Source organism: Mustela erminea, chromosome 1 (genome assembly GCF_009829155.1).
Source record: "Mustela erminea isolate mMusErm1 chromosome 1, mMusErm1.Pri, whole genome shotgun sequence".
NCBI lineage: Eukaryota > Metazoa > Chordata > Mammalia > Carnivora > Mustelidae > Mustela > Mustela erminea.
The window spans coordinates 218817128-218842276 of NC_045614.1; the positions used below are offsets into that span (position 1 = coordinate 218817128).

Genomic DNA, 25149 nt, shown 5'->3' on the forward strand with positions numbered 1-25149 from the left:
GGGAACATTTTTAACAAAGCCAGTTTCACCGTAATACCAAAACCAGACAAGAATGTCACAAGGAAACTACAGGCCAATATCCCTGGCGAACACAGATGCAAAAATCCCCAAGAATATATTAGCAAACCAAATTCAACATATAGTAAGAGGATCATAGAGCATAATCAAATGACATTTATTCTAAGAATGCAAGAATGGTTCAACATCTGCAAATGAGTCAATAGGACAGACCACATTAACAAAATGAAGGATAAAAATTATACGATTATCTCATCAGGTGCAGAAAAGCATCTGATAAACTTCAACATCCGTGTATAACTCTCAGCAAAGCAGGTGGAGATGGAACACAACTCAACATAACAAAAGCCATATATGAAATCCCACAGCCAACACCAGACTCAATGGTGAAAAGCTGGAAGGTTATCCTCTAAGATCAGGAACAAGATAAGGATACCTCTTACCACTCTTATCCAACAGAGTAGTCAAAATCCTTGCCCTCTAGGCAAGAAAAAGAAATAAAACACATCTGAATTGGAAAGGAAGAATTAAAACTGTCACTATCTACAGCATACATGACATTATACATAAAATAGAGACTCCATCAAAAAACTGTTAGAATAAACAAATTCAGTAAAGTTGCAGGACACAAACAAAATCAATACACAAAAATCTGTTGTGTTTCTATACATTAATAGTGAATTATCAAAAAAAGGAATTAAGAATCCCATTTATAACTGCATAAAAATGAATAAAATACCTAGGAATAAACTTAACCAAGAAGGTGAAAGACCTGTATGTTTAAAACTACAACACACTGGGGCACTTGGGTGGCTCCGCTGGTTACGCATCTGCCTTCAGCTCGGGTCACGATCCTGGGGTCCTGGGGTTGAGTCCCGCCTCAGGCTCCTTGCTCCACGGGGAGCCCACTTCTCCCTTTCCCTCCGCCTCTGCCTGCCATTCCCCCCACTTGTGCACTCTCTCTCTCTGACAAATAAATAAAAATAAAATCTTAAAAAAAAAAAGAAAACTACAAGACATTAATGAAAGACAGAAGTGGAAAGACAGCCTATGCTCATGGATTGGAAGAATGAAATTATTAAAATATCCATACTACACAAAGCAACATACAGATTCAGTGCAATCTCTACCAAAATTACAACGGCACTTCTCAAAAAATAGAGCCTGCCTAAAAATTGTATGGACCCACCAAAGACCCAGAGTAGCCAAAGCAAACTTGAGAAAGAACAAAGCCGGAAGCACGACACTCTTTGATTCCAAACTGTATCGCAAAGCTACAGTAGCTAAAACACCGAGAACTGGCATAAAAGCAGATACTTAGATTAGTGGAACAAAATAACCCAGAAATAAATCCACACATATATGGTCTATTAACTTAGAACAAAGGAGCCAAGAATACACAATGAGGAAAACACAGGTGAGTACACTTTTCAGACAAAATGCTGTTACACAATCACAGAGTGTCAACACAACTTTTACACGTACCAGGAAACCAGAGAATCCACGTGGCCAGCTTGCCTGTAATATTCACTTTCTTGTGTCTGAAACTCAACCCACAAGATCGCCAGGGTAGGCCTGTATGCAATGGAATATTTGGAGGGGAAGAACTGTTGCAATTTTCAGGACAGGGACAGACCTGGAGAACATCAAGCTAAGTGAAGTAAGACAGAACACCCAGCATCTCCCACACGTAGAGGCTACAGTGTGTATAAGAAACAAGGTCATAGATACAAAGTGCAGACGGGTGGGTGCCAGAGGTGGAGGAGGCGGGGAGTGGGGGGGGTGGCGCAGAAATGAGTGAACTGTTCTGGTTTGGGGTTCTTTTTTTTTTTTTTTTTTTAAATAAATTGAATTTAAAACTTAATTTAAAAAACAAGCACAGAAAGTGGTAGAATACATTAAGATGTCTTAAAAATTTAAAAAATGTAAAACTACAATGAGAGACCACTACACACCAAACAGAATGACTAAACATTTAAAACCCCATCACACCAAGTGTGGACAAGGCAGTGGAACCACCAGAACTCTTTGATACACTGACGGCAGAAATGTAAAACTGTACAACCACTCGGGAAAACAGTTTGGCTGTTTCTTTAAAAATCAAACATTAACCTCACAGGTGAGCCATGCATTTGCCCGAGAGATGAACATGTCTGTCCACGGAAAGACTCCAGCGCTGCTGGAGGATTATCTATATTAACCAAGAAGCAGAAACCGCCCAAAGGTCCACCGAATGCAGGAACATGCTCTGGTCCGTGCAGACGGCGGACGGTCACCCTGCAGCGGAAAGGCCGCAACGGAAAGGCCGCAACTCGCAGGACGGACGGCTACAGAGTTGCACTGGATGAAAAAATCCCGAGAAAAGAAAAGACGAGACAATCTACAGTGACTCAGAGCAGATGGGTCGGTCGTCACCCGGAGTCCAGGGCCCAGGGGCCCAGGAAGGCACAGAAGAGCTGGATCCAGAAGCAGAAGGACACTTCTGGGGCAGTGGGCACGCCCCTCATGCTGACTGTGGCCAGGGCTTCAGTGGTGTGTGCATCCCCCAAACTCATCGCACTGTAAACTGACTATATTAACGTGCTGTGTGTAAGTTAAACCTTAACGAAACAGCTTTAAAAAGAAAAAGACGGCTGGGGAGAAAGACACCACAAAGGCTGAACGAAGACGAAGAACATACTTACAACATGCGCGACCAACCATGGACCGGGGTATGCAAAGGCAGAGAGAACACGCGAAAGACACCTACAAATCAGTAAGAAAACGACAAACCACTCTGGGAATTTGGTAAAAGACAAAACGGGCATTTCACAAAGGAAAACACATAAGCCACCTACAAACGTGACAGGACGCTCAACTTCCATCACAGCACACAAATTATAACCACAAGGGACCATGTCCTTAGACACGGCCGTGCCCGATGTAGACCGTGCCCCACACCAAGGCGTCAGGGAACGTTCCAGGCAATGCGCACAGGGACAAGCACACAGAGAACCAGGCTGGCATGAACCAGGAACGTGGATTATGTGGATTACGAGCTCCATGGCTGTCTTACACCCCGGATACAGACTTGCACAAACGCACCAGCCATGGCCACACCAGCATCATATACACATACACACGTGTGTACACACACACACACATACACATATAAATGAAAACTGGAAACAACCCAAGTGTCCGTCCCTAAAGGACGGGATCAATTCTGGCTTCTTCATGAACTCCACCACCACCCAGCAGTGAAAAGGAGCCACAGCTATGGGCTAGGACAGGCCTAACTCTCAGAGTCAGTGCTTAGAACACACACTGCACGATTCCATCTCAATTATTACGACAACAGCAGGCAAAACGAACAGTACGCTGCCTGTAAGCCGGAGAAGCAGTAGAACTCCGAAGAGAAGGAAAGGAGCCCGTTACTGGACTTCAGCGGCAGTAACCTGCGGGGGCGGGGGGCGGCACAAAGATTTCCAGTTGCCGCTAACGCTGCTTCTTAGGGGGGTGTCCTGCGTACAGATGTCATGTACCGTTTCGTTTTCCATCTGAACAGACCCATTTACCTCTACACGTACAGTACGCTTCACAACACAGAGGGTTTTTGAAAACTTCAAAAGGGATACATACTGCCAGGGAGAAAGGACAGTGACCGGAGGGACAGACAGGAGTCTGGGGGTTCGGGGAAGACTTCTGCAGGGGAGCAGGGTATCCAGGGGAAGGAAGTGCTGATGCCCAGGAGAGAGGAGTGCCCAGGATGTGGCCGGCGGGGTGAGGGCACAAGGGTCAGCAGAAGTCAGAGAGGCAGGGCTCACCGCCAGGCCTTTGGTTCTCACAGCAACAGAAGGCGCTGGGCAGAGGGACGTGAGCTGACAAGCCGGAAGGGGCTCTCCCCCCGCAGTGCGGAGAACAAAGCAGGACAAGGGCAGGAGAGAAGACCCTTGAGGACTGTCCTGGCTGTAACCCAGGCCACAGCTGAGCGGCTGGGCCCAGCGTGGGACCCCAGATAAAGTCTGAAGGTCGGACAACAGGTTCCACGGGAACAGAAAACAGAAGGAGTCATCAAGGGTGAATCTAAGGTTTTGGGCCCAAAACCATGGAAGAAGGGGGCTGCCGGCCCGACACAGGGGGACTGCGGGGAGCGCTGGTGCGGGCAGGGCAGGCGCGCAGCTCTCCACGTTCAAGTTTGCGGTTCTTATTCAGTACGTCCTAGGTGGAGCACAGCCCCAGAATCTGTGACTGCGACCTTGTTTGATGGTGATCCTGCTGAGGGGGGCCCACTGGACGAGGGTGGGGTCCTAAGCCGATGCCTGGCAGCTCCCTAAAAGGGAAGACAGCCAAGCGAAGACAGGCGGAGATGGGAGTTACACTGCCACAGCAAGGAGCAGCAAGGGCTTCTGGCCACCAGAACCTGCTGGAGGCCGAGAGGGATCACCCCTAACGCCTACAGAGTGTGGCCCTGCCGACACCTTGGTCTGGGCCTTCGGGCCTCCAGAAGAGCCGCAGAACGAATTCCTGCTTCGTGAAGACACTCAGCCAGCACTACTTTGTTAAGGAGACCCCGAAACCCAATGCCTGAGTCTATTTCTCACGCTCGTCGGGAAGGCTGGATGTGTGACAATAGAACATAAAAAAGATCCACACGGGATCTGGGGCACCTGGTGGCTCAGTCAGCTGAGTGTCTACCCCCTGATCTCAGCTCGAGTCTTCGTCAGGCTGGGTGTGGAGCTTACTTTAAAAATAAAAATAAAATTGGGGCGCCTGGGTGGCTCAGTGGGTTAAGCCGCTGCCTTCAGCTCAGGTCATGATCCCAGAGTTCTGGGATCGAGTCCCACATCGGGCTCTCTGCTCAGCAGGGAGCCTGCTTCCTCCTCTCTCTCTCTGCCTGACTCTCTGCCTACATGTAATCTCTCTCTGTCAAATAAATAAATAAATAATCTTAAAACAAATAAATAAATAAATAAAAATTAAAATAAAAATAAAATAAATTTTAAAAATACAAAAGAGAAAAATCTGGGTTCTTTTTCTGACTCTCCCTTTTCTGGTTCTAAGAACCGAGGCAAAACATTCTGCCTCTGATTCAATTTCCTGCAAGATGGGAAAAACCGGGGGCCGAACAGAACCCCACCCCAGGTTCCAGAGCCCGTAAATTTCTGCAGCTCTGGGACTATTCCCAAATACGAAAACGTACGCCTGAGCCCTCTCCCTATCACCTGCTGAAACCTCACGTCACAGAGAGGCTGTTCTACAAAATCCACCCGCACGACGGACGCGCCACCCTCAAGTGGCGAGACAAACGGGACGCTAATCCACGAAAGATGAGGCTGACTGGAATTGTATGATGTTTCTAGACCCAGCAACAGCAGAACTCCCCTCGGTGACATACTGACATACCTCCGATGTCAGCACAAACTCGTGACTTAGAACAGCACTCGCTTGGGGCTCCTGAGTGGCTGAGTCAGTGAATTCGGCTCAGGTCATGGTCTCAGGGTCCTGGGATCAAGTCCCACCTCGGGCTCCCGACTCTGGGGGGAGTCTGCTCCTCCCTCTCCCTCTGCCCCGCTCCCCTCGCCCCAACCCCACTCTTGCTCTCTCTCTCTCTCTCAAATAAATAAATAAAAACCTAAAAAAAAAAATAAAAAACAGCGAACCACCTAGGATGACATCCCAGTTTCTGTGTGTCCCAAGGGCAGATGGTTCTCTGCTTAGAGTCTCACGGGACAGCGTCAAATTCACTCAGGTTCTTAGGAGAACTCAGGTCCCTGCGGCTGTAGGACAGAGGCTCCCCAGGGATCAGTCCCAGGTCCTAAGGGCCACCCCCGTTCCTCGGTTCCTGGTCTCCAGCGCATCCTCCACGCCAGCCACGGCAGGGGGAGTCCTCTTCCTGCTTTGAATTTCCCGAACCTCCCCTCCCGCCTCACCCCTCCTCCTTCCTCTACGGTTTTGGGGGATTATTGGGTTGTACCCCAATAATCCAGGTTACTCTCCCGACCTGTACGTCGGCTACTCGGTAACCTCCAAGTCACACCTCCAGAGTGCCCCCCAGCAGCGCTAGACTCGGGTCTGGCGGGTGGAGCAGGGGCAAGTGAGCTTACGGAGACGCTGGCGGGGTTCCGCCTTCCACAACTACCCCGAGACGTCACATTAACACAGAAAAACACATATGGTACCACTTTGGAAGTCAAGTGTTACCTGCATTCCATTACTGCAAAGGACAGGAGTGTTGAAATAAGACGAGGTTTTTGTAAATCCAGAAAAAGCAAAAATAATCTTTCCTAATGCAACTATCCTCAGCAAATACAAGGTCAACAATGCAGAGTCGGGGTCCCCTGACCCCTTCCTACAGACCGGAGACAGTGACGCTCGCTGCAGCCCAGAACTGGGACTGAACGGACTGAAGCAAATCGAGAAACACCAACCGGCACGGCGAGAATGACAGGTGTCCCCGCGCGCACCACCCCAGCCCAACTGCCCACGAGGAGGCAGAGGCAGCAGCGTCCCACTCCCACCCAACCCTCTGTTCCCACTCTGCCCCCCAAAAGCACTCCCACAGCAGAGGACACGGGCTGCGAGCGGTAAGGAAACCCATATCCTAATGAGCCCACCTCTGCCCCCCGCGCTGGCCTGCTGCAGGCACACACGGGCTCTCCCTGAGCAGGGCCAGCTGGTTAGGACACTGGGCTCCCTGCACATTTACCAGTTACTCTGGCTCATTTCCAACCTTCTGAAGGCGTCCTCCGGGTCATCACAGCAGTAGCCTGGAGAACCGAGAGCCACCTAACGAATCCTCCCAGAGCAGCCGAGGCAGAGGTGAAGGCCACGCTGGGCCACGAGCTACTAAGCAGCAGCAGGTGCACCCCCTGACGTTGGCCGTGGAGTCGCTGCTCTCCACCCCAGGCGGGCTGCAGCCTGTGTCCAGCAGCAGCTGGGGACACGTTCCACACACCCGCTGGGGCCGTGACTTCTGCCAGCTCTTCCACGGGAGCGCTCCGCTGGAAACAGGCAGGACACGGAATGTTCCAGCTTCTTGGTTCCGCTGTGCTCTCCCAGACATCAGGCACTTCCCCGGCTCAGCAAGTGCCCAGGTCTCCGAGCACCCCCGGAAGAAGGACACACCGGTCCCTTGGAACAAAGCCCAAATCTGACCTGTCGCTGCCAGCACATCACAAGGCGCTTTTCCTCCAGCTGCAGCTTTGGTCTCAACCTATGGGCGGCCCATCGGTTTCCCCACGTCCCCACCGGCTCCTCCGTGGCGCGGGTGCAGGGCTCCGCACGACAGGAGCCAGACGCAGACGCTGACGTGGACGCTGACACTGACAGTAACACGGACACTGACAGAGACACAGACACACGCAGACGCAGACACAGACGCGGACACACGCAGACACGGACACGCGCAGACACAGACACGGACACGGACACAGACACGGACACGTGCAGACACGGACACAGACACGGACACGCGCAGACACGGACATGGACACACACGGACACAGACACAGACACGGACACAGAAATGGACACACGCAGACACGGACACGGACACACGCAGACACGGACACGGACACACAGACACGGACACGGACACAGAAATGGACACACGCAGACACGGACACGCACAGACACGGACACACACAGACACGGACACCGACACCCGCGGACACGCGCAGACACGGACACGGACACACAGACACGGACACGGACACGGACACAGACACGGACACGGACACCCACGGACACGGACACCCGCGGACACGCGCAGACACGGACACGGACACACAGACACGGACACGGACACAGACACGGACACAGACACGCACACCCGCGGACACACAGACACGGACACGCGCAGACACGGACACGGACACACAGACACGGACACGGACACAGACACAGACACAGACACGGACACAGACACGCACACCTGCGGACACGCGCAGACACGGACACGGACACACAGACACGGACACGGACACAGACACAGACACGGACACGGACACAGACACAGACACGGACACCCGCGGACACGCGCAGACACGGACACGGACACACAGACATGGACACGGACACAGACACGGACACGGACACGGACACAGACACACACACCCGCGGACACAGACACAGACACGGACACACAGAGACACGGACACGCGCAGACACGGACACGCGCAGACACGGACACGGACACGGACACGGAAACGCGCAGACACGGACACGCGCAGACACGGACACCCGCGGACACGCACAGATACGGACACGCGCAGACACGGACACACACCGACGCGGACACACACGGACACCCGCGGACACGCACACCCGCGGACGGACGCAGCCCCCCAAAGTCCACTCTTGCAGCGACGCTCACCGAGCGCAGCGGGCGGCGCCGGCCCAGGACCGCGCGGAGACTCGGCCGCCGCCCGCGACTTACGGGACCGGAACCCCCCGCTCCCGGTGGCCAACGGGCGGCATGACTCAGGGGTTCGCAGTCCACTACCTGCCCGTCGCCCCAGCTCCGCCCGCGCCCAGCCCGCCGCGCCACAGCCGCGAACCCGGGCCGGAGGAGGGCGCAGGGCCACGGATGTGGGAGGGGGAGGGGGCGGGGGCGCGGGGCCGGGGCCGCGGGGTCGGGGTGAGGGCGGGAGGCGGGGGTCGGGGCGCGGGGTCGGGGTGAGGGCGGGAGGCGGGGGTCGGGGCCGCGAGGCCGGGGGCGCGGGCGCGGGGTCCACGGACCAGGCCGCGGGGTCGGGGTGAGGGCGGGAGGCGGGGGTCGGGGCGCGGGGTCGGGGTCCGCGGACCAGGCCGCGGGGCCGGGGTGAGGGCGGGAGGAGGCGCGCGGGCCCCGCACTCACGTTTGTACTCGGCCATCAGCCTCTTGAGCGCCGTCCCCGCCATCGTCCCGGCAACAGCCGCGCCGTCCGGCCTCCTCAGCGCGGATCCCTCCCGCCCGCCGCGGGCTGCTTCCGGGTCGCCGCCGGGGCCGGAAGCCCTTCCGGGGCGCGGGGCACGGGGCGCGCCTGCGCAGTGCCGAGGGTGCCGAGGGTGCCGAGGGCGCGGAGGGCGCGGAGGGCGCGGAGGGCGGCGGCGCGGGGGCGGCGTCGGGGGCGTCCGGGCGTCGGGGTCGCGGGTCCCGGCTTCGGTCCGCGCCTCGGCCGCTCTGGGGGTCCGGGTCGCGTGCGGAGCCGCGGCGCCCGGAGACGGTGGGTGTCGGCCGCCTGTTGCATCACACTGGCCGGGCCTCGGGAGGGGCCGCTCGGGGGGCCGCGCACGGAGGACGGCGGCCTGGGGACGGACCGGGCCAGGACCCTGGGTGAAAGGCGGACGCGGAGCCCGGCGGGGGCGGGCGGGGGCGGGCGGGGGCGGGGCGGGCGGCGGGCGGCGGAGATCGCTTCGGGCGGGGGTCCTCGTAAACGTGACCCCGTGGCGGGGGATGGGGACCGAGGGCCGCGCCTGCAGGGCCAAGCACGCGTGGCAAGGGCCGTTTCAGGGCGACGTTCGGGCCCGGATGCCGTCAGCGGAGAGCTTCGGGTCTGCGGGTCCGAGAGGTCGCGGACTGGGTGGTCCTCCGCGGGCGCCAGGGAGCGTGAGGGAGCAGAGCCGCGCGACCCGACCGCTGCCCTCCAGCCACCCCGCCGGCTCCCCCACCGTTGTGTGATGTGCCCCGGGGTGACGGAGTCCTTTCTTAGTGCTGTGGTCTGTCCCAGTGGGCCCACTGTGATGTGCCGACCCTGTCATGCTTCTCGGCCCCATTCTGAACGAGTAAGAAAGTAAGCAAACTTCCTATTTTGTGGCTCTGCCGTGCGAAGATTTACACACCTTAAACCTTAAAAAAGAAAAGTTTCGGGGTCTGGTGGCTCCACTGGTCATGTCTCTGCCTTTGGCTCAGGTCACGATCCCAGGATCCCAGGATCCCCTGCTCCGGGGGAGTCTGCTTCTCCCTCTGACTCTGCTTCTCCCCCTGCCTGTGCTCCCTCCCCCTCTCTCAATAAATAAAATCTTTAAAAAAAAAAAAAAAAAAAGTTGTTGCGTCCACAGCGTGTATGTCCTACCTACATCCTACACTCCTGTGTAGAAGTGACTGTGGAACGTCCTGTACCGTATTCAAGCATCACACGGAACTGCTGGTTACTGTCTGCCTCCTGCACCCGGAAAACACGTTCCACAAGGGCAAGCAGTTTCCGTCTTGTTCACTTGTGGAGCAGCGTTAGTGCCCGAGCGTGGCAGTCCACGTATGCTGAACTGAGTGAATTTTGTCAATGCAAACACCTCCCACGCGTGCGTATTTTAGGGTAGAAGCACACAATGTACACCAACACTAGCTTCTCAGATGGGGAGGCCACGCACCACACGGAGGACGGGTCTTCTCTTCAAACACCAACAACCTTGAGAAGCCCAAACTTCTGTCCCCAGCCATCCAGATGATGCTCTGGAGAGGAAAGGGGTCGCGGTACTAGTTCCCAGCCACAGGCCGGGAGAGCTCGTGAGGAAGGAGGGGGACAGCCAGGACTGGCATGTGTGACCTGCCAGGGTGCAGAGGGTGACTGTCAGGTGAACACTCCCCTTCAACTAGCCTGAAAATGCCAGTGGCCTCCCTGAATGGTCTATACGGATGGGACACTGGGACAGTATGGCCCAAGGCCAAAGGCAGTACTTATTACAAGCCTGGAGACGGAATACCAAACTATATTTACTGTTTACAGTAGCAAAGGACAACAAATAATGTACAAATCGGTGAACGAACAGAACAGAGCCAGCAGACCACCCCCCCCCAACGCCCAAAGAGCAGGACACAAAGGAAATGCAAACACCTTCAGCGAGATTCCAGGCAAGCAAGAGATGACAGTCATGGTCACACGTGGTGACTGGAACAAGGCAGCAGTGGGTCCATACACAAAGACAGGAGGAAAACTATCCGTTTAATTGGTGTAGCTCCCAAAACCTCACAGAACCAAGATCACGTACTAAAGCTTAAGTCCCACACCTATTTGGAAAGCAGCACAGCCCACATCTGTCAGGGTGACATGGAGTCACCTTTCCGCGGGCTTCGTGGATAACACACTCGGGAGCAGGTCTTTCACATGAAAACAAGCGCATACCCAGCAATACTGAAAACTGCTTTTTTCAGAGAGACCATAATTACTCCGAGGAGAGAAAAGTGAGGCCAGGGCCCTATGACCAAGGGAGACCCGTGGGGGTGGCTTTCTTCTCTAGGAAGGGGAAAGGCCTATCTCTGCGGCCCCAGGCGCCAGGCAGTGGGTGCCCACGCCCAGGGCCATGTTGCCAAAGGACCTGCTTATTTTCCTTTTCACCTTTTAAAAAGCATTTCAGTATCTTCCCTTCAACCTCACCGTATCCTGAAACGCAGTACTTCTCAGCATTTAAAAAACCTGTGCCTACACGAAAGGGGGAAAGTTTATCTCCCTTCCCCAAGCTGCCCCCAAACTTGCCCAACAGAAGCGCCCCCGCCGCGGTGCTGTGAGCTCTCCAACAAGCAGTGGGGTGGGGGGGCCGACCCCTGTGGGCAGGTCCTCACCTAGACTACAAGTGGACATTCAGACCACAAGTCGGGGGGCAACATTGAAGGGGGGAAAGGACAAAAATGAAAGCAAAAACAAACCCCAAACCCCTCAGAACACATTTCACCCCAACAAAGACAAGTGCGACCGGCCCAATTCCAGCCGTGGGCTCCCCCTGCAGACAGTTCTGAGTTGCCCTCGCCAAACGTCAAAAGAGAGGGAAGTAGTTTTGGTGACCGTCCTTGGGTTTCCCCAGACTCCTTTGTGATGGGCACGGTCTCTGGTTCACTATTCAACAGCAGACGCAAGGACGATGACACAGTGGGGACAGTCCCTGTAGACGGGGCGCCCTTAGACACAGCCGCTCTCGGGCGAGCCTCCCGTCTGCTGCTGGAACACATCGATGGTGTCTTCGTCCTCCATCTCCAGCTGCCGGGGGTGCAGTGAGAGGGGAGAGCGTTAGTTTCCTCACCGTCCCAGGAATGCCGAGCCCTCCCAAGCAAATACACAGGCTCACCGCACGGTCTTCCTCCCCCGGAGGACACCGTCCAGCCTGGCCACGCCTGTGCGCGTCACACGGGGACAGATGCCCGGCTGTGGACGTCCCGTGAGCCCTACTCATCCCCCAAGCCTCCCCTCACAGAACTCACAAAAGATGTTCAAACCTAAGGACTTAGAAAAACTAAGCCTAACTGAGGGGGCACAGACCTGGCTCAGTCAGTAGGGAATGGGGCGTGTGATCTCGGGGTTGTAAGCTCAAGCCCCACACTGTGTATACAGATCGCTTAAAAATAATGAAGTTTCAGGGGTGCCTGGGTGGCTCAGTGGGTTAAGTGTCTGCCTTCAGCTCAGGTCATGATCCCAGGGTCCTGAAATCGAGTCCCACACATCAGGCTCTCTGCCGAGTGGGGCGCCGGTTTCCCTCTCTCTCTGCCTGCCTCTCTGCCAACTTGTGATCTCTCTCTCCCTCTCTGTGTCAAATAAATAAAATAAATAATTTTTTTTAAAAATGGAGTCTTCAGAAAGAAAAGTAAATCTCATTACAAAATAAACAAGGGTCTCGAGCTTTGACCCCCGTGACCCCCCACCCCATCCCACTCAGGAGCATCTAACGAGCTGTGCAGGTCACGCCCACGGACCCCAAACAAAGCCACATCCCACAAGGAGGGGCTGCTAGAGCAAGAGAGCTGCTGGAGCAGACGCGTCCTGCCGCCGGCTCTTCTCTCCTGGCACGGGGTGCTCACACGCTTACCCCGACCTCCCCCATTCAGAGTCTGCGGAGGCTGGAAGCACCGATGCTCCCCCGGGATGCTCTCCCAAGGACAGAGGTGCGGGGCTAGGACAGCAGGGCCTCTCCCCGGCTCAGGCCCCAGCAGCAGCCAGAATGACAGGCAAGCAGGACAAGGTGCCCCCCAGCCCACAGGAGCCCCCCGCAGCCCAGCACCCCAGGTGAGCGGAGCGAGAGCTCCTGGAGTAGCACCCGCGGCCCGTCGCTCGGCGGTCCTGTCCCGTGGCCCCATCTGCCTGTTCTCACACCCCAGGACCGAACGGGTATCCTCTCGCCTCACAGAGAAGAGGGAGGCTCCGAGACGGTCGGGGCTCTGGATCACAGGGTCACCCAGCTGGCGGCGGCAGCAGCAGCCCAACCTCAGCGCCCCCCTCCAGGCCCAAAGCCCTCCCACTGCAGTGTGCTGTGCGGCCAGGCGAGGGGCGCGGTGGGCCCCGGGGAGCGAGCCCACACGATGGGTGACGCCGTCTGCGCCGGTCGCGCCGCCTCAGCCCACACCCCGGGCACAGCACTGGAAGGGCACAAGGATCGGGCCGGCCATGGAGTTGCCAGTCCGGCGCCCTGGACAAGGCGTGGGCGCTGGGAGAGGGGGCAGGGGCGCGGGCGCCGGTACCCCGTTCTCCGCCCCATCCACCAGCACGGGGGACGACATCCAACTTGTCTCCTCTGGAAAGTGAACCCCAAATTTAAAACTTAAATAACTGATTAAAATCATTAAGAAATGTCACGTATCGTGCGTGAGGCCGCCCAGTAGCACTCCGACCAGCGCCCCCCCCCCCCCGTGGCACGGCGGAGACGGGAGCCCCCCACCCCCACAGCCCACTGCTCCCGCCGGCTTTCCTACCTGCGCGGGGGTGTCTGTCTCGTTGATCGGCTGCCCGTCAAACCTGAACCTGATCTGCCTCATTGACAAGCCCTGAAAAGAAACACCAGTTACCGTTCGTGCTTCCAGGGGACACGTTAATTCCAGAAAAGAAAACATTTATCTCAAAACATCAGAATTGATGTTTTGAACATACAGCCTTGTGACCCGCGTGATTATAAAACAGGCCAGCGGGCCTACCACACACCGTGGGATGCGCAGCACGGAGACCCGGCTCTCACACCTTCCAGCCCCCGGGGTCGCGCCCTGTGGGGGCTGGCCCCCACGTCCCCCCAAAAGCGACCAGAAGTTCACACTGCTGGCGCCACCACCTTTAAGAAGGTCCCAGAGAGAAAGTGAGGCACTGTGACCCGAGGCAGTGAGACCCGGGTCGCAGGGCTGTGTGTAGGCCGGAAGCAGGCCGACCGCAGGGCCCAGCCGGGGAGGAGCCCACGCAGACCGCTGCGCCCGAGGCCAGGGCCAGTGCGGCGGGGGAGACCGAGACCCCTCCTAAGAAGCGACTCTGATTCCTCCCCACCGAACAGGCAGGACTGAAAGCTGCATCTCTGCTCCCTCCTGAAAAGATCTGACCCAAAACCCAAGGCGTGAAGCACAGGGACACAGAGAACAGCAGAGGAGAGGGACCAGCAGAAGCAGACGCGGCCACTGCCAGGCACTGCACGGCCACGGACACTAGACCCCAAGGTCAGGTGTGGGGGGGAAACAGGACTGGAGCCCCCAGAGACTCGGGCTGCTCACAGCTGACGCTCCAGCAGTGCCTGAAAACTGGTGCAAGAAAGGTCCCTCCAGACCCCCAGCTTGGGGGCCCCCTGCCCCAAGCGGCCAGGCACTGCCATTCCCCAGGCAAAAGATCTACCTTCCGGAGAGATAGGCTCTGAGCCCTGGGCTCAAGACACCAGGGACAAGTGACAGCAGCCAGCGTGGAGGCCAGCCACCAGCCAAGCCCCAGCTGCCCGTCCAGCTGCACGCCCAGGACGCAGACCGGAGGCTGGGAGGTCCGCTTCCGGGAAATTTAATGACTCACAGGTTATGACACCTGCAAGGCACACTCCCCCCCCCGCGCCCTCCCCAGTGCTGGCAGGCCACCCCACCCGGGCTTGTGGCCTCTGTGCAGGTGGCTTTTCGTCAGCCTTTGGGCCTCACTCACAGATATGAGCAGCTAACCACGGACTTGGAGACGGAAAGCCTCAGATGTGCAGGCCTCCAACCAGCGAGGAAGGAACGGGTCCGCAGGCACAGGCAGGGAGGGCCCGGAGGACACAGACTCTGGAAATTCTAGAGACAGTCACTGCTGGGAAAAAGCAACCCTCAGAGATCAAGGGAGAATGAAGCGCGTTTGGAAATTAGAAATCACGGCAGAGGCTGGCCAGCCCAAGTCAGATGGGAGCACGAAGTTAGAAGAACTTCCCAGGAAGAAAACCAACGGCATCAAGCACCAAGCCCGAAGCCAGTGGGCAGAAACGCTCCTGAGTGACCGGTCCAGAGCAGGGAGCTCCAAGACGCAGGGGCGTCCCGAACACAGGGGACAGGACGGGAGAGGGCACTGTCCTCAAAGAACCAACGTCAGCCACGTTTCCTGAACTAAAAACACGTTTCCACACGGAGGGGCACCTGGCCGGCTCCACAGTGAAGCCCGCGACTCCTGATCTCAGGGTGACGAGCTCAAGCCCCACGACTGGTGTACTGATTACTCTCAAAATAAAAGGAAAAGGAAAAAGAAGGGAAAAAAGCATAGGGTAGCCTGGGTGGCTCAGTGGGTTGAGCCTCTGCCTTGGGCTCAGGTCATGATCTCCGGGTCCTGGGATCGAGTCCCATGTCGGGCTCTCTGCTCAGCGGGGAGCCTGCTTCCGCCTCTCTCTCCCTCTCTCTGCCTGCTTGTGATCTCTGTCTGTCCGATAAAGAAAGAAAGAGAAAAAATGCACCAGGAAAGGGAACGGCACAATCATGCCCTTCAAAGCCGTGACAGTGATGTTTCAGGACACAGAATTAGGTCTTAAAATCTCTCAGAAAAGAGCAAAGTTACATCAAAGGACCGAGAACCGGAATGTCGCTGCACTTGCTACGCCAACACTGGGAGAAGACAACATGGTGAGAACGTGCAGCCAATGGTGACGCGCTGAGGTTTAGGAAAAGCCGGTCACCTTCAGACACACGCTGTCTCAAAGACGCTGCGTTTTGTAAACCTCCCACAGCAAGATGCCGGAAGACATGCTCTGCCCAGAGGAAGATTAATCCAGAAAATACAGAGGATGGGGGCCAAAACCATCTCCAGAAGGGTTCTGAGGGGGCTCTGCGAGGACGGCCCAGCCACCAGGGCAGCGGGGCAGGAAGGGAGGGACAGGAGGCGGCGGGGACTGCAGGACGGGCCCCCGGGCAGCGGGTGGACAATGCAGGTGACGCGTTCACCATGATCACCCAGAAAACCCCCCGCAGGGACGGCCTCTGAAACCAGCTCTGGAAGGTGGGGAGGGACACGCGGAAGGCACACCGTGTGCCTATAGTGTTTTGTGTAATGACAGGTCCCAAGGCCACCACCGGCAGAGCCAAGAACGGGAACAGGCCAGCAGGACTTCCAGAGCGTGCAGACAGAGGCTGCCTCCCGCTAAGAGGACCAGGGCGTCGTGGAGAGAAGGCCGGGCAGGACCTGGCCCAGGAGCCCGCACCCCGCACCGCAGAGCGATGTGGACACAGCCCCCGCAGGGAGGGACGTGGAGGGTCTCAGGTCCGTGTGTGATGAGGACCGAAGACTGTGAGGTTCAAAACAGCGACATGTGTGGGCCAGTGGCTGCAACACCAACCGTAGAGGGCCAGGCGGTCACTGCGGGAGGGCGCTGGAGACCCGGCCCATGGCTGCAGCGCCGCTAAGCCAAGGGAGGAATGAAGGGTTCTCCGCAAACCCGACTGTGAGCAGGGCCGTGTCTGCACGCACACGCTCCAGCCGCGGCCAGAAGTAACAACGGAAGCACGCGCGTCCACGACTCTGCCAGGACACGGCCACACACGCCTGACTGTGGGGGGAAGCCGGCAGTGGGACCTGGCTGCGGACAGGGCTGACCCGCCACCTGATGAGACACCAACAGGAGCAGAAGGACACAGCCAGCGAGGGGTGAGCGTGCGTGTGCACAGACACATGCACCACATGCACTCGCACACATGTGCACACACACTTGTGCACACACTTGTGCGCACAGACTTGTGCACACGCTTCCAGGACTGTGCTCGCACACCCCCATGTACACACGCACACACTCACACACGCACGCTCGCACACGTATATGCCGTGCTCATGCGCGCTCACACACACGTGCACACGCATTTATGCATTCCGCTCGTGTGCACACGCTTCCAGGAATACCCTCATGCCCACACATGCACTCGAGCACACACCCGTGCACACACATGCACTCGAGCACACGCTTGTGCACACACATGCACTCGAGCACGCACGCACACGTGCATCCAGGACAGCGAAGCCCGGGGCAGCGTCGCGGAGCCCCGGCTCAGGACGGGAGCCCCGGGCCGCAGCGCGGAGGACGCACCTGCCGCTCGCAGTACGCCTTCATCAGCTTGCTCAGCGGGGTGTGTCTCTTGATTTTGAACTGCACCACGGAGCCGTCCTGCCCGGCCACCTTGAGGTTGATGTGGTCGTTCTCGGTCTTCACGCCCTCCTGCAAGCACACACGAGACCGCGTCTCAGCACCGGCCCCCGCACGGCCACCCTGCTCACGGGCCGCGGGCGGGACCTGCTGGGTGGAAGGCCTTAGGAGCAGCTCATCCGTCTCCGCAGCCCCGAGTCCCTCGCACAACGGCTTCGTCTCGACACAGGACGCTCCCAACGCTACAAAAGTCGATAGAATTCACGGGTTATGAGCTCAAAGGACAGAATCTGCTTAATGACGCTGGGAAAAACCCACAACCCATCTTCGCTGTAGCAGGACTTCCAACATCCCAGCGCGCGCTTCCAGGGAACTCAGGGACAAATAAGACAAGCACCGCCCACGACATGAGCTCGAGGGCAGCGGCCCTGTTGGGGGGGCGGGGTCACCCCACTGCCGCACCTCTCTCCAGCGTGCCTACGGGGATCCTGCAGGCACAGGGCCCACCCGGGGAGGAGCCCACGCAGACCGCTGCGCCCGAGGCCAGGGCCTGTGCGGCGGGTGAGACCGAGATCCCTCCTAAGAAGCGACTCTGATTCCTCCCCACCGAACAGGCAGGACTGAAAGCTGCATCTCTGCTCCCCCCTGAAAGATCTCACTACTCACTACTCACATCTCACTACTCCGGCACGATCTGGGAAGACAGGAGTCCTTTATTTTGAACAAAATGAGAAAGCTGGCCCGGGGCCCTTTGAAAATCAAGTGTGCTGTGAACTGTGTTCCCGCCCCCTGCCCTCACACAAGCCCGTCTTGCTCCTGCACATCCTGCAGGACGGGGACCCATCTGTCCCGCCCCCGCGGCTGCCTCCCCTCCCTCCTGCAGGGCCCTGCGCCTGGGCTCCCAGGGACTGTAGGGCTGGGCAAGCAGCAGCCCCCGAGGCAGGACTCCAGCAGCGCCACAGAAGGCGGGCCAGCTGGGGCGCGCTGTGGCCTGGGCCGGGGCAGGCATGAGGACACCCCGATACCCTCCCTCTCCGGAACAGAGGCGCCGCAGTGGCCAACCGGGCCCTGCACGTGGAGTGCTCACTGGCCCGTGGCCAGGGCGGAGCTGCGCACGGATCCCCCAGACATGAAGGATGCATTTGTCGGGCTTTTTTTTTTTTTCAAATAAAGGTTTAATTTTGGAATGATTGTACATTTACAGAAAAGGAGCAGCCAGACCAGAGCTGGAACTGCGCGCGCCCCTCGCCAGGCTTCCCTCGCGTGAACGCCCCCGGCGCCACTCTCCGTCTGTGCCCCTGGGAGCCCAGAGCTCGGGGCCGCACTGGCAAGGGAACGCACACTTCTCTGACACCTCCGCAGGTTTCCCGCCAACGGCCTTTCTCTCTTCCAGGACCCAACCCAGGCCACCACACCTACATCCATTTAGAGATAGAACTTTTTTTTTTTTTTTTCCCAATTTTTTTGTGTCACCACCTGCATGGCTCAGGTGGTGAAGTGCCTGCCTTCGGCTCAGGTCATGACCCTGGGGTCCAGGGATCGAGCACCGCATTAGGTTCCCTGCTCAGCGGAGGGCCTGCTTCTCCCTCTCCCTCTGCCCGCCGCTCCCCCTGCTGTGTTCTCTCTCCCTCTGCCACATAAATCAAAAACAAACAAACCAACCAACCAACCTGTGACATAAGATCTGCCATCTAGCGGCTTCCGGCTGGTACTACGCGCAGACCTGCCGTCCTCCAACCTTCACCACACCCACCTCGAGACCCTATTCTCGCGGCAGAACTGGGACTCTGTGCCACTGAACCCTAACTCCCCTCCACCCAGTGCCCCCATTCTCTGTCTCTGTGATTCCACCCCCCCTGGGCATCTCACGAGAGTGGATCACACAGTGTTTGTCCTTTGGGACGGCTTCTTTCACTCGGCATGACGTCCTCGAGGTTCAAACCCAGTGCAGCAGGGGCCCGTGTTGATGTCCTTCCGCCACACGGGGGGCCACGCTTCCCGTGCCCGTTCCTCTGTGCACATCCGTCCGCGGGCCCCTGGGTTACTTCCATGTCGTAGCTGCTATGAATAATGCTGCCATGAACTTGGGGGGGGGGACAAGTAACCTTTGGAGACCCCGCTTTCCGTTCTTTGGGGCAAATACCCAGGAGGATCGTGGCTCCGTATGGTGATTCTATTGTTAAATCTTGTAGGAACACCCACACTCACTCTGCTGTGACTGCACACTGGACGTGCCGGCCGTGCGCAGGCTCACCGGGGGCTGGGTCTGACTTCGGAGAGCAGCCGCCCCCGTCACTGGAGTTCTGATTCGCACTTCTCCATTCGTGACTCTGAGCGTAGCCGACGGGCTCAGTGGCCATTCGTGTACCTTCGTCTGGAGAGCTGTTGGCTGGAGAGCTTTGTCCATGTCTGAATAAAGTTCTTTTTTGCTCTTGAGTTTGAGGAGTGCCCTCCGTATTCTGGATATTAATCTGTGATCAGACCGGTGATTTGCAAACATCTCCTCCTCTGCGGGCGGCTGCTGATTCCGGGGACGGTGTCTCTCGATGCACAAAATGTCTCATTCTCGAGGAGTCGGGTTGCTCTTTCCCCTTGTGGCTGGTGCTCTGGTTTCCTACCCAGGAAATCACTGTGAAGCCCACTGTCCTACATTCTCTCCTAAGAGTTTCACTGCCTTGGGTCTTACGTTTCGGTCCCTGATCCATCTGAACTGCTTTTTGTATACGGTGTGAGGTAGGGGTCCAACTCCGTTCTTTCGCATGAGCACGGAGGATGCATGTGCTTTTTTAACGGAAAGAGATGAAAGTGTCAAGACAGACATGGGGACTAGAACACAGAGCAAACAGACACACAGGGCAGCGGCTGCAGGCCAGTGCAGGAAGGCAGCAAAATTAAGGAGGACATTTCAGGCTGGTGCCGGCAGAGAACATCACAAACCGCTCTCCCTGAGGGAAGGACACCAAGAACCAACGGCCTGTCCCCGACCCCTGGTGAATTCCTAGTAAACCAGCAGTAAAAGAAAAAAAGAAACAATGACCACAAATCACCAAGGTCACCCCCTGCGTCAGCTATCCAAAGGAGGCAGACACTGTTTTCCCAGCTGACCCCCCTGGTCTTCTTCCCAGCACCACGATGGCCCGCAAGTGCACCCCCACCCTCTCTCCGGGCCTGGAAAGCACAGGTCTTCCTCGGTTCAGAAGTAGCGCAAACGAGGTTATCCTGACCCCGCACAGGGAAGCTGGCCACATAGCTGCGAAGTCTGAGGGCTGGAGCTGTCCCACGGTATTGAAACTTTAGTGAGAGGAAGCCAGGGAAAAAGCTCTAAAGGCGTTTCTATTTGCCCCCAGCAAGCCATGGACCCAAGATGGGAAATTAGAGTAAAAGGCCAGGCTGGCAAAAAGCAAACACAGCTTCACCTGCCTATGCCACAAGGCAGCGGCTCTGGAGCGTGGCCTTCTCTGAAATCCCAGTGGGCAGGCGGCCAGCTTGCACAAGGCCTGGAGAGGGGCAGGGCCCTGGGCTCCAGAAGGATCCGCTGCACCCCAGCCCTGCCTGCTGTGTCCACGGAGGCCCAGAGGGGCAGGGACTCCGGGATCAGAAGAAGCCTAGGCAGGAAGCACCCACCTCAACGGATGCTCCGCTTGGGCAAAAACGATGGACACCAGCAGTGCAGACCAACAGCCTCAAACGCTTGTTTTTGACGAAAGCAGTTACTCTAACTCACACTTCGCTAAGAACCGCCACAGCACCTACACTGTCCACTATGTAGGAACCCAGACCAGGGAGCCAGAAAGGATGGAGGAGCACAAACCCGGAGGACACGATGGGGAAGGGGCCGGGGAGGGGGGGGGGGCGGCGCTGACCTGGACACCAGGAGCGCAGCGAGGGGCAGGTGATGTGGGGCGAGGGGCGCACACTGGAGAACGGGATGGGTAAAGGGGGGCGCGCACTGGAGGATGCCACGGGAGGGGATGGGGAGGGGCGCGCACCGGAGCACACAGACGCGGGGGCGACGGGGAGGCACGAGCGCGCACGGAAGATGTCCCGGGGCGGTGGCGCACACCCGCAGGACCGCGGTGGGACGCGATGACTGGCGGACGCGGCGCCCACCGGATGACGCGGGCGGGGAGCCGCGCGGACACCGGGGGCGCCGCAGGCCCGGCTGTGGGGGGGCTCCCGCGGGGACCCAGCGTGCACCCTGTCGGCGCCCTGCGAGGGCAGAGCGGGGCGCGCGGACGCCGCCGGGGGAAACGCGGCCCGCAGGGGCGGGATGGTCCCCGCGAGGAGGTCTGGGGAGGCGCGGCCCGCGGGGAACCGGACGGAGCGGGCAAGGGCGAGGCCGGGGCCAGGTCCCAGCGCAGGGCTGGTGCGGGTAGAGGGTGGGTGACTCCGGAGGTGGCCAGGGGGTCCCGGAGACGGCGGGTTCCGGCAGGAAGCGCCCCGACGGGGAGGGTCCGGGCAGGGGCTGCCCCGCCCGCGCCCTCCAAGGGCCGCGTCCCCACAGCGCGGCGTTCCACGTCCGCCCCAGCGGGGCTCCCGGGAGCGGCGGGGCGGGGCTTGGCCGAGGGGCGGGACCCGGGCCGTCGGGCGGAGCCTGGGTGGGGCGAGGCGCACCGCGAGGGGCGGGGCCTGGATGGGGCGGGGCCGGGGCCGGGGCGGAGCCGGGGCGGGGCGGGGCGCGCCGCGGGGCGGAGCCGGGCCGGAGGGGGAGGGGAGCGGGGTGCGGGGGAGGGGCGGGAGGCCCAGGGCGCGGGGAAGCCCCGCGGACGCCGCCTAGCCCCCGCACCCCGAGGTCGCGGAGGGCGCCCGGGGCGGGCCGGCCCGGGTCGGACCGGGGTGGGGGGGCGGCAGCGACGGCGCGGGCGCGGGCCGACCCCGGGGCTCCGGCTCGCACCCGCCGGCCCTTACCTTGGGCTTCTCCTCGGACATGGCTGCGCGCGGCGGCGGGAGGCGGCGGCGGGGAAGCAGGCAGCGCCGGAGCGGGCGAGTCACGCTCTCCGCCCGCCGCTCTCCCGCCGCAACTGCTCGCGGGGCCGCGCTTTGCCCCCCAAATCCCTGCGCGCCGGTTGGCTGCCGTGAGGTCACGTGGCGGCGCGCGTGCACGATGCGCGCGCCCCCGAGGTGTCGGGCGCGCGCTCCTGTGGGCAGAGGTTCCTGGTGGTTGGAAATGCGTCACGGGGCGGGACGGCGCCATCCGGTGGGCCTGACAGCGGGGGCGCTCGGGGCACCGAGGGGCCCGGGGGCGCACACGGAAGGGGGGTGTGCTTAGGGCGTCAAGCGACCCCGGGGGCGCTCAGGACACCGAACGGCCTGGGGCGGGGGGTGGGCAAATATACAAGGGCGTGTTCAAGGCACGGAGGGCCCCGGGTGCAGGGTGGGGAGGCCAAATGCTGTGCCAGGGGGCGCTCAGGACACCAAAGGGCCCCGGGGGCGGGGGGAGGCCAAATATTCAGGGGGTGCACAGGGCACCGAGGGGCCCAGGAGTGCGCACGGGAAGTGGGGTGGTGATGGCACCAAGGGACCCCACGGCAGTGGGGGGCTGCTCCGGACACCAAAGGGGTGGGGTGGGGGGGAAACAGGGTCAGAGGCTCTCAGGTGACCAAGGGGCCTGGGGCTGTGAGTAGGACCAGGGGCTGCTCAGGGACCCAGAGGCACACAGGGAAGGGGAAGCAGGGGACGGCAGGGGCTATTCAGGACACCAAGGGGCCCCGGGGCACATAGGGAAGAGGGGTGCTCAGGACATCCGGGGGGTTGCTCATAGGTGGGGGGCAGGGACAAAGATGGCACGTTATCTTAGGGACTGAGAAGGACCTGTCCACTTTCTCCGCGCCCTAGCCCACACACCTGGTGTCCCATCCCCCTCCCCCCTTCCGCTCCTCCAGCCAAGCCCGGGCACACCCACTGGTCTCTGGGGGCAGGGGGGGGTGGGGGGGTGCGTTTTTCAGAGCAAAAGGAGCAAAGGCTGTGTGGTCAGCCATCTGTGGTGGGCACAGGGGACCTGGTGCATGAGTTGCCTCAGAAGGCAGCCCCACTCCTGGAAAAGGCTCCACTGGCCCTCACGAGGAGCCTCACGTCCTGTCGGGAGCAACCGCAGGTGGAGAAAGGTGGTCCGAGGCGGGCGCACCTGTCCTCCAGCGACAGCTTGCACGCGTTCACTTAGCGCACCCACGGGAACGCCAAAGCCTGCACCCCCCACCAGGGCGCCAGGGGGACGGAGCCCTGTGCTAGGCCTGCCCGGCCGGGCCACGTGTCTCTGGCTGGAGCCAGGCTTCCGTCTCAGCTGCCTCCACTTCCCTCTTACCCGTCTCTCCCGAGCCTGGTGACTGGGAGCCAAGCACCTGGCAGGGGTGCTGGGGGGATGGGTGCGGGAGGCTGTGCTGTGCCCGCCTTCCTGATGTTTCTGGAACGCACGCGACACGGCAGAAACTCAGCACACACAGAATCTGCATAACACCATTAATTACATATTAGGTCTCTCGGAGAGCGTCATTGAGTCTAAGAAATCATACAGGGGAGGGTTGTGTCCAGGAAGCAGAAGGCTGCAACAGTCATCATCTTGGTCTGAAAACGAGAAGCTGGGAAACCTCCAGAAACACTGCTTTTCTTAAACCATCCGAGAGCTGGGATTGCAGCTTTGCCATCCTTAAGTCCAGGCCCCTCTGATCGGTTCGGGAAGATATTTTCCCGGGTCTCGGGATCTCACCTTAAAGTCTTTGAAGGTGTCCGTCCCGTCATTGTCCTCACTCAGCATACATCCCGGGCCAGGCCCTCTGGAGGTCTGTGCCTGGAGAGGAAACGGGGTCCCTGTAAAAGTCCACCCAGATCCAAGGACAGGAGGCCTGCTGAAGGGTAGGGCTGGACCAGGGCAACAGAATGTCCACCTGCCCCCACCACACACACACACACGCGCGCACACACAAACGCACGCCCACACCAAGACAGCCAACACCAAGAAGTAAGCTGGGGGCCTGTGCTCCGTCTCAGGAGAGAGACCCTCGCCCTCCCCGCGTTGGGGGCGCACGAGGAGGCCTGGACCCGAAGGTGGAGCAGAGAAACTGCCGCCAGCAAACCAGCCTCCCCCTCAGCGCTGGGCGACGCCGGTGGAATTTGGGTCCGTGGACACACTGAACAAACCAGTACCACAAAACCCAGACCCAGTCGCCTCCCAGCCCCCAGACTCGACCCCCTGGGAGAGGAGCACCCATTTCCGGGTCAGCCGGTCTCTGGGATCCTGCAGACAGCATCTGCTCAGTCGATGATTCCAAGACACACACACGCAGGAAGAAACCCACAATCCAGACAGGAAAATCCAGATCCAGAGAGGACGCAGAAGCTGGGGTGGTCTGGCCGGCTTTGTGTCCCGGCTCCGGGGGAAAAGGTCAGCGACATGAAGGAAAAGGTGGGGCTTCCCAGCCCCGAGACGGAGACCAGGAATGTGGCCGCTGGAGACAAGAGCGCCACACCGATGAAGAATGCCTTCCTCGGGCTGGCGAGCGCAGAAGACACGGACAGGAGAGAATCCAGGAGCTTCTCAAAAAGCCGAGAAATCCAGACTAAAAGAGGGGAAACAGGTGGGAACCAAGAGAACCGAGCAGAGAAAGTGCTGGAATGAATCATTTCGAACAGCCTGAATTGCGTGGCTGGAAACACAGAAGAGAGAAGGGGCAAGAGAAAGGTTTGCAAAAATAACGGCTACGGGTTTTCTAACCCTAAAGATACCACGGCTCGGATCCGAATTCAGGAGACCCAGCCGGGATTTATGCCTGCAGGAGGCACACCTGTCCCCACTGGCCGACCGCAAACAGAAAACACATCCCAAAGGCAGGCGGGGACCCACACACGGGAGCCGGAAGGGCAGTG

At 59.0% G+C, this 25149-nt stretch overlaps 2 protein-coding genes across 3 annotated transcripts in view; both read right to left on the reverse strand.

Annotated features, from left to right (window-relative positions):
* The window catches only part of UBE2G2 (ubiquitin conjugating enzyme E2 G2), a 34603-nt gene extending 25619 nt beyond the window's left edge, over positions 1–8984 (reverse strand). Inside the window, exon 1 of one of the 2 annotated variants that reach the window (XM_032357089.1) lies at positions 8859–8984. In XM_032357089.1, the coding sequence (XP_032212980.1) occupies positions 8859–8901 (43 nt within the window). In that variant the 5' untranslated portion in view covers positions 8902–8984. The remainder of the gene's footprint in view (positions 1–8858) is intronic. The other variant, XM_032357096.1, reaches the window with a different exon arrangement.
* A 1689-nt stretch (positions 8985–10673) lies between these two features.
* Positions 10674–22324, reverse strand: SUMO3 (small ubiquitin like modifier 3). The gene is made up of 4 exons (XM_032357110.1): positions 22198–22324; positions 17233–17361; positions 13655–13726; positions 10674–11951 (listed from the first exon to the last, which is right to left on the reverse strand). The coding sequence occupies exons 1-4, from the start codon at positions 22216–22218 to the stop codon at positions 11874–11876; spliced, it is 300 nt and encodes a 99-aa protein (XP_032213001.1). The 5' UTR covers positions 22219–22324; the 3' UTR covers positions 10674–11873.
* Between the last annotated feature and the right edge of the window lie 2825 nt (positions 22325–25149).

What these genes read in the sequence shown, in the direction of transcription:
- SUMO3 (XM_032357110.1), bottom strand. Translation starts at nt 22,218, where the DNA reads ATGTCCGAGGAGAAGCCCAAG. An exon ending in AGGCGTACTGCGAGCGGCAG is followed by an intron (nt 13,727 to 17,232) that starts GTGCGTCCTCCG and finishes GTTTCTTTTCAG; the next exon opens with GGCTTGTCAATGAGGCAGAT. An exon ending in AGACAGACACCCCCGCGCAG is followed by an intron (nt 11,952 to 13,654) that starts GTAGGAAAGCCG and finishes CACCCCCGGCAG; the next exon opens with CTGGAGATGGAGGACGAAGA.